The sequence below is a fragment of the Gracilinanus agilis genome, chromosome 2 (genome assembly GCF_016433145.1).
Source record: "Gracilinanus agilis isolate LMUSP501 chromosome 2, AgileGrace, whole genome shotgun sequence".
Classification (NCBI taxonomy): Eukaryota; Metazoa; Chordata; class Mammalia; order Didelphimorphia; family Didelphidae; genus Gracilinanus; species Gracilinanus agilis.
In genome coordinates this window covers 706985434-706994293 of record NC_058131.1, presented here as the reverse complement: position 1 = coordinate 706994293, position 8860 = coordinate 706985434, and the positions used below count along the sequence as shown (strand labels likewise).

At 46.5% G+C, this 8860-nt stretch overlaps 1 protein-coding gene across 1 annotated transcript; it reads left to right on the top strand.

The window, feature by feature from the left end:
- The first annotated feature begins 889 nt into the window (after positions 1-889).
- Positions 890-7634, top strand: ARID5B (AT-rich interaction domain 5B). The gene is made up of 2 exons (XM_044659214.1): positions 890-1246; positions 4898-7634. The coding sequence occupies exons 1-2, from the start codon at positions 1160-1162 to the stop codon at positions 7031-7033; spliced, it is 2223 nt and encodes a 740-aa protein (XP_044515149.1). The 5' UTR covers positions 890-1159; the 3' UTR covers positions 7034-7634.
- Positions 7635-8860: the final 1226 nt, after the last annotated feature.

Below are 8860 nucleotides of genomic sequence, written 5' to 3'. Positions count from 1 at the left end.
TGTCTTCCCTGGTGTCTTCAGGAGAGTGAAAAGAGAGGAAGGAGCAGAAAGGCTTTAGGGCTTGGGTCAAAGCCAAGGGTATAATTCTTGCCCTTGATCGCCACGTGCCCTTGGGGAGGTCACTTAACTATCTGAACCTCAGTTTTCTCAAGTAAAAAATGGTGACAATGATGAGACACAACCTATGTGCCAGGGTTGTTGTGGACATGAAATGCTTCATAATTGTCAAGTTGTATAAGCCTGAGTCGAGCAACCATCTTAGAAGATTATTTAAGATAAGTGGGATTGGGGGCAGCTGGGTAGCTCAGTGAATTGAGAGCCAGACCTAGAGACGGGAGGTCCTAGGTTCAAATCTGGCCTCAGACACTTCCCAGCTGGGTGACCCTGAGCCAGTCACTTGACCCCCATTGCCCACCCTTACCACTCTTCTGCCTTGGAACCAAAACACAATATTGAGTCCAAGATGGAAGGTAAGGGTTTATTAAAAAAATAATAATAAATGGGATTTTTTAAGGCCTTCCATTCTGTCTTAGAATCAATACTATGTATGGGTTTCAAGGCAGAAGAGCGGTAAGTGCAAGGCAGTGAGGGTTGAGTGACTTGCCTAGAGTCTGAGGCCACATTTGAACCCAGGACCTCTCATTTCCAGGGCTGATTCTCCAACCACTGACCCCCCCCCTTTATTTTCCCCCAAGATATTAAGTGTTCATTCAGATAATATGTTATTTTAGAGAGAATTTCTAGAACTTGATGTGTGCCAATGGGGCAGGGGGAAAAGTAAGAATCATTAATGGAAAGATCACTGGACTTAAAGTAAATAGATCAGAGTTCTAGTCCTGGCTCTGCTATTTCCTTGCTGTAAGACTTTGGCCAAACCTTCCCTCTTGGCCTCAGTTTTCTCATTTGTAAAATGGAGATGATCTCGAAGGTCCTTCCCATCTCTGAATCTTTGGATTTGATAATGCATTGCATATATTAAGAAGTCAAGAACATGATCCGCCGTGCAGTGTTCTTGGCTGATCGATGATGTGTTCTTTCATCCTGTAGATTAATACTGCCATACGAAAGATTTATTAAAGGAGAGGAAGATAAGCCCCTGCCTCCAGTAAAGCCTCGAAAACAGGAGAATGCTGCCCAGGAGAGCGAGAGCAAAACAAAAATGTCCGGAACGAAACGCATCAAAAGTGAAAACCCAAAGAACAAAAAGGAAAAAGACCATGCCGCGAAGCCCCAGGATGCCTCAGAGGTTAGTTAACCATCCTGTTCCTGTGCTAAAACATTGTAATTAGAAATGTTCTACTTTGGTAGGTGACTCGGTGGATAGAGCCACCAGGCCTGGAGTCGGGAGGAGCTGGGTTCATATCCAGCCCCGGGGCGACCCCGGCCAAAGTCACTTAACCCCCATCGCTTAGCCCTTCCGTCTTAGAATTGATGATGAGACAGAAGGGAAAGGCTTAAAAGAAATGGCCTGCCTCAGAGTCTTATGGGTAGAATTCCTGCATTGGGCCAGAAGTTCTCTTTTGTTGATTACTCGGGGGCTGAAAAGTTCTGCCTGGCCTTCTTTCTGGGTGCTCTGATTGGGAAAAGCTTAACTGATCCCTCCCACGGGGTTCTGATGGTCCATAAAACAAGTGTCTGGAAGCCGTGGCGCTTCTGCTGAGGGCTAGGTGAGGGCCTCCCAGAGATGGAGCTGCCTTAGCATCATGGAGCCTCATTAAATCTCAGAGAATTTGAGAAGAATTTTAAAAACTAATTGAGGTTTGAAACTCAACAAGTCAGCCCTCAATCATGGGCGTATCTCGGTCATTCAGCGTCTAAGTAACTTTGAGTTATCCCTGCCCGGTGTGATTGATGTGACCGTGATGCCCGAGTGGCTTGTGTGGAAAGCCAGCCTCTTTGAGAGCATTTTTAATATAGATTATTTATTGGGTAGTTTTGAAATGGCTCCCCGGAAACCATTATTATCTTTTCTGTTAATAGGTCGTTTCTGATCATTTAAAAACTAGCCCTAGTCACCAGTAGACCACAGCCACTGACAGAAGCCCTCTCAGAAGCTAGACGTAGAGCCTGGTTTTGAAATCTGTCGTAACATGAATCAATTTGGAAAAACCTTGCTCCCTATTAAAAACAACCACCACCGCAACAACTTAGCAGGCACATTCAAAGGCAGCGTGTTTTAGGATTTCACCCCAGGGGGATTGGGGTGCTTATATTAAACACCCCTAAAAAAAATCAGCTCTGTAATGAACTCAGAAGAGACTCTATAATTAAACAGTAGCTTCTTTTAAAAAACAACAACAACAACAAAAAAGTCTCCCTAACTGAAAATCAAGTTGCTTCGCTGAATCTTGTAGAAATAAATTATATAGATAACAAGAGAAAAAAATTTTTCCTTTCATAAACATTTTAAGATCTGTCATTTAAAGGGAGAAACAGAAACAGAGATACTCCAATGAATTGGCCACATACGTGGCCGAAAAGCGAAGATTTTTCAGTTTCTCGAGCCTCAGATCACTGCAAGACTTGAATGCTGTCTACACAACTCTTGCCTGTAGTCAACAGATCAACGTCTTTTTTTTTTTTATGGTTGGGTGTCACTACCCAATCCGACATTGCTTCTGTCCCTAAATATTGCTTACCTGTCAGCTATCGGCATCCTCCTCAGCCACCCCGCTGACACGGGTATCAAAAGGAAACCAAAACGTACCTGGTTATAACCCTTGTCTGAAGTCGATGACAAGGACGACACTAACTCAGAAGGCAGAAGAGTTAGACAGAAATCCTGCCTCTGGTGCTTACTGTCAGTGTGGCCTTGGACAAGTTACTTCCCTAGTCCGCCTTGGCCACAGTTGGGTTTTTTAAGATGTTGGTGATTTCTGATACTAAATCAGATGATCATATAAATATCAGGGATAGTGGGTCTTCCTCCTGTCGTGTCGATTGCTTCTCAATGACTTAGATGGACAGGTATGTGCTAATTAAGAGGATTTGTATGCTTCCCCATTGAATGTTGGGAAAAGTAGCAATTGAGTTAAGCAGGAAAAGTCTTAACTGACTCCTGGCTGGACCCCAGAAGATTCAAGCGTTTCTCCAGAAATCATCATGTGATTCTGCTGCTCCCAAACAATTAAGCCTTCATATTACAACTTCGGCCAATAAAGGGGCAAAATATTCCACGTGAATGAGTTTTTCCCCCCGATTCACCTTTTTTTTTTTTGCCATTTTTTATGTAATATGTGACCTCAAGAGACCGCTGTTTCTATGGAAGGAAGCCTGGAATGGTCATCAGAGTATCTGGAAGAACTTTGAGAAGCTGGAATGACTTGATTGTTCATCCTACAACTTTTATCCGCTAAATAAATAGCACATTACCTTGGGCAAATCGTTCAAGGACTGAGCCTCTGTTTCCTTCTCCATATAATAAAGGATTGTAGGAGCTAAAGCTCGAAGGAGCTTTCGAGATCATCCAGCCCAACCTATCCTTCTATTTTACAGAAAAGGAAACTGAGTCTTTAAGTGACTTACCCAAATATTATATGGTCTCTAAGTTGGTTGCCAGCTACAAATTTCTTAGATTTGACTTCACAGAAGACATGTTGATATTTGGATTTATTAAAAAAAAAAAAAAGAAGAAGAAGAAGCTCTATGCATAAGGATGAGACGGATGACCAATGATTGCAACAAATTGCGCATCCCCAAGCACAGCAGGGTCTTGTAGAGAAACAGCTTTGAAATGGGTGTGATTTATTAAATGGTCTCTCTGCCACCCCCACCAGCCAGTCAGTCTCCCCCAAATACCTTCATGCAACATTTAGATAATGACTCTCTTGATGTTTCTTCTCTTAACAACTGGGGAGAACAAAGTTGGAGGGTAAGACAGAGACCATGAAAGGCCAACACAAAGCACGGTTTTGTGAGCGTCCTGCGCCAAGGCACGTCAGGATGAGATGACGGCTGTTATGAAAAGGCTCGTCAGTCAGCTGGGGTCACAGATGGAAAGTTATAATGACCTTCAGAGGTCACAGTTCATCTGGCTCCAGAACGGAATGAATGGCACGGATTGTGCCCACGAGCTTTGTCAATGGGGCAGCACAAAGAGAGGCTGTCTCGTCGACGATAACTTATTTCAGGGAAGAGAAAAGCTATATTTGTAATGGCGCACACTGCCTGAATGTTGACAACTTCATTTTTAGCTTTAATAAAAACGTAGCTTGCCACAATGCTGAAAGGGAGACTGGGAGTTTCTTTTCTCCTTGGCAGGCAGGCTGCTGCGGCATCCGCATAATTTTTAAATATTTTAGCATTATTTGTGTATCGTGTGGCACCGAGGAGAAATTATTAACACTTAAGCAGTTGCTAATTTTAAATTCACCAAATTGCAGAAATTAGAGTGAATCTGGCCATCTCGAGGAATATAGCAAGAGGTGAGAATACAGTTTGTTGTTGTGTGGCTCCTCTAATGGGGTTGCCTGCCTTCTGGTAGAGAGCAACTATTTTTTTTTTAATCTTTCTCAATGGTGTCATAAAACTACAACATGTAATTTAAAACCCATTTGGATAATTGACTGATTTGACAAGAAGACAACCTCAGAATTAAACTATACGTCGGAATCAAGAGATGATATGATTGTATACCATCAGTATACATGGCTTTGCTATTTTGATAGGTGTCTCCTAAGAAGCCAGAGTCGATCCGCGCATTTCCCTTAATGTTTCTGTAATTTAGATTTCTTTGTTTAGAGCTGTGATTGGGGAGTAATAAAGCCTTTCAAAACCCTCGGAGGTGATTGACAAGCCTGTTTTTAAGGAAAGCTGCTGGGTGTAATATTGTATTTCATAGTGGGATCTGTCAACATGCTTTGCTTTCTTCTGACTATCTATTGAAATACGTTATTAGGTCTCATCGGAGCAGGAGAAGGAGACGCCAGATCAGAGGAGTCTGACCGCAGCAGAACTGAAGAAGCAGATGGAAGGAATCCAAGACTGTGCAGTGGCCGGAGCAGACCCAGGAAAAGACTTGAAGGGCCAAGGTTCACACAAGGAGAAAGCCGAGGAGGCCGTGGAGAAGGAGGAGGAGGCGCCATCTTCTTTTTCCGGCGTCCCCGGCCTCCCCGAGGAGGAGCCAGCCCACCTCCCGGGGGTCGGCAAAGAGTCGCACCCGTCGCCAGATGTCCTCGTTGACATGAAGCAAGAGCCTCAGACATGCAGTTTCACGGAGGGCCCCGAAAACGAGCTTCAGGAGAACCCCTTCGGCAGTTTCCCCGCCATGCAGTTGCCTTTGGCGAGCCAGAACGAGATGGAAGACGACAAGCTGCCCGTGATGGCCGATTACATCGCCAACTGCACCGTCAAAGTGGACCAGCTTGGCCACGACGACATCCACGATGCGTTGAAGCAAAACCCCAAAGTCCTCGTGGTCCAGTCCTTTGACATGTTCAAAGACAAAGAGTTGACGGTTCCCGTCCACGATGACCCGGCCTTTAACTATACCCCCTTGCTTTACTCCCGGGGTAATCCGGGCATCATGTCGCCACTGGCGAAGAAGAAACTTCTGTCCCAGGTGAGCGGCGCCAGTTTATCCAGCAGCTATCCCTACGGCTCCCCTCCCCCTTTGATCAGCAAAAAGAAAATGACCAGCAGAGATGAACTGTGTTCGGGTTTGTCCCAGGCCCATCACGGTCCCAACGCAGACCACATGGTAGTCAGCCGACCGTCGGTGATACAGCACGTGCAGAGTTTCAAAAGCAAGACTTCGGAAGAAAAAAAGGTCATTCACGAAGTCTTTAAGCAGGACAAATTAAGTAAGCCAGATAGCCATCGCTGCAGTTTCTCCAAACATCACCTTAACCCACTCTCCGAGTCGTATGTACTGAAGTCGGAGATGGAGGAGAGCAAAGACAAACTGATGGAAAAAAGGGCGCTCCAGCACTCCCACGTGCCCAGCTTCCTGGCAGATTTCTATTCATCTCCCCATCTACACAACCTTTACCGACACACAGAACACCACCTTAATAATGAACAGACATCTAAATATCCCCCCCGAGACATGTATAGGGAATCAGAAAATATTTCTACTTTTCCTTCACATAAACACCAAGAAAAACTCAGTGTAAATTATCACACGTCTTTGCATCTGCAAGACAAAAAGACGGCATTGGAAGCCTCTTCGGATGACCAGCCCACCGATTTGAGTCTTCCAAAGAGCACGCATAAGCAGACTGGAAAGGCCCTGGGCCTGACTCATTCGTCCCTGGGGCAGCAGGAAGGCAAAAATATTTCACAGTTTCAGGTTATGAGCAGCCAGACAAATCGAGACTGTAACCCCAAAGCCTGCCGAGTGTCCCCCATGACCATGTCGGCCCCCAAAAAATACGTCGAGTCCCTTCCTAGGTCTGGAAAGCCTCACCATGTGAGACTGGAAAATTTAAGGAAGATGGAGGGGATGGTTCATCCGATCTTACACCGCAAAGCCAGCCCCCAGAATATCGGCGCGGCGCGGCCTTTAAAACGGAACCTGGAGGATTTGGATCTGGTGATTTCGGGGAAGAAGATCCGTGCGGTGTCTCCCCTGGATTCAGCCAAGGAGACGTCGGCAAAGGACAAGGGCTCGGAGCAGGACGGTGAAAGCACCAAGGCGGCTTCCAGCGGGCATGCCAGCAGCACGTTGGAGAGCCACAAGTTCCCCCTGTCTTCTCCGATCTTCACGGGCTTGTATCCAGGATCCCTGTGTTCGGGTCTCAATTCCCGGGTCCCAGCCGGATACTCTCACCCTTTGCAGTACTTGAAAAACCAGACTGTGCTCTCTCCGCTAATGCAACCCCTGGCTTTCCATTCGCTCGTGATGCAACGTGGAATCTTCACGTCCCCAGCAAATTCTCAGCAGCTCTATAGACACTTAGCGGCGGCCACACCTGTAGGAAGTTCCTACGGGGAGATTTTGCACAACAGCATCTACCCTTTAGCTGCTATCAATCCTCAGGCGGCCTTCCCATCCTCCCAACTATCGTCCGTGCACCCCAGTACGAAACTGTAAACTCGGCCTCCCACAGCGTCCGGATGAAGATGGCAAGTCTCATCGCTCCGTCCCCTACCCCGTGATGACATCTTGAAGGAGGAGCAGTCGGTGTCCCTTCTCAGCTAGGGCTCGGGAGCCGCCCTGGGAGTTGAACGCATGGGCCTCTTTGATCGGGGTACGGCTGTGCTTTGGCTGGGTTGGTCTGAACCCCCTTTCCCGTACCGATGACCTCCCCAACCTCCAAATCATTTCACTTTGCACACGAGTTTTGTGAAGGGATTTACGACGTCCAGAAATTGCTCAAAGGGACCCCCGTCTGCCCTCAGATTGTTGGGCCTGAGCTAGAAAGTTGGCGATTCCGAGGAGGGGAAAAGAAAAGGAAGGCTCTAGTGAATCCACCCATCAAGGGATGCCCATCGTCGGGCCGCTTCTTTTGACTTTTCAAGGTTCAATCAATGCAATGTATAGTAAATCTGCAATCAGTCTTTCTTTTTGACACTATTAAGCCGGAAAAGTAAACACTGTTCAACTGACTGTATAGACTTGCTTCTGAAAAAGGTACCTGTATTCGTTTGTTCACATAATTTATATACAGGTAGTTCCATTTCCCCTCCCTCCCCAGTTTATTCTGTCCTATTTTTTTAATTAAACAATATCATTTTGTTGGCAGGTCTTTTGTTTCTGTTTCCTGTTGTTGTTGTTGTTGTTGTTGTTGTTTTTTAGAGGCTGTCCTACTTGTCGATGTGTGTAGAATTTTTCCACATCTTATCATTTGGAGCAGCTTTGGGTGGTAAAGTTATTGTTTACAAATTGAAGCAACCGATTCAAGTGGAACAAATGGAGAGAAAGAGAGAGAGAGAGAGAGAGAGAAAGAGAGCGAGAGAGAGCGAGATAAAGAGAGAGAGAGAGAGATACGGCGAATCACACGATGGTGCAAAAACCAAGTTCATTTTTCAATCTGCAATTTAGGGATTTTGTTCCTTCTACACGGCAGGGCCGAAAGAACTTCTCCACTGTGTGTACCCAGCCAAAGGCTTTGCTTGAAGGGTTGGGTTCTGTGAAAATGTGCAGCATTGTACTTACCTTATCGAGGCTGTGAAACTGTCCTACATACCAGAGGAAGCATAAAAACACAAACTTCATTGGCAACAAACTACAGCATAACAACCAAGTCCAGAGGACATATTTGTGGGCTGGACAGATATTTTAGGAATTCCAGAAATCAAAGCAGGAGCCAAAGCGATCTCCGCTGATGATGGGTCGAAACCCTTTAAGAGGCTGAGGAAAGAGGGCTGGAGGTGGGATGGGGGTGCTGGGGGGCTCCAGAGGGGGAGGGAGCTTGGGAAGAGAGGAGATGGGATGGGAAAGAATGCCTCGACAGCCAATACTTTCCCCCGGCGGAGCTGTCCCCAGAGCCATCACTGGCCTGATCACATTGGTCTCTTATAGAGCCAAAGAAGAGCCCGCTGCCACCCGTGTCACCACGGCTGATGGATTAGAATCGGAGTACCCACGTCTAAAAAAGAAACCCATCTTTGGTTGGAGGGCCGTGTTGTCGTGGTGGCCGTTTTCACCGGCAGCCTGTCTGGCAACAGGTTTTGCTTCATGTTCGCTTCCATTGTCCGCTACGGATGCTGCTGCTGGTCGAGCCCTCGGAAGATGGGGATGATGTGTTCTGCCTCTGTTGCTTTGGTTACTAAGATGTAACCGCAGAGTGTCTCGTTTTCAGAACGTCTCGTCAGTCAAAGAAAACGGTTGGGTTTCCCCTCCTCCTTCCCCCAGAATCGCTCCTCCTCTCGGCGTAGACGTCATTTTGTTAAAGCCCTCCACCGCCGCCACCCTTCC

Excerpts from the sequence above, each read along its gene's own strand:
- ARID5B (XM_044659214.1), top strand. The coding sequence starts at position 1,160 with ATGTCCGGAACGAAACGCATCAAAAGTGAAAACCCAAAGAACAAAAAG. Across the intron at positions 1,247-4,897 it reads AGCCCCAGGATGCCTCAGAG|GTCTCATCGGAGCAGGAGAA; the intron begins GTTAGTTAACCA and ends ATACGTTATTAG.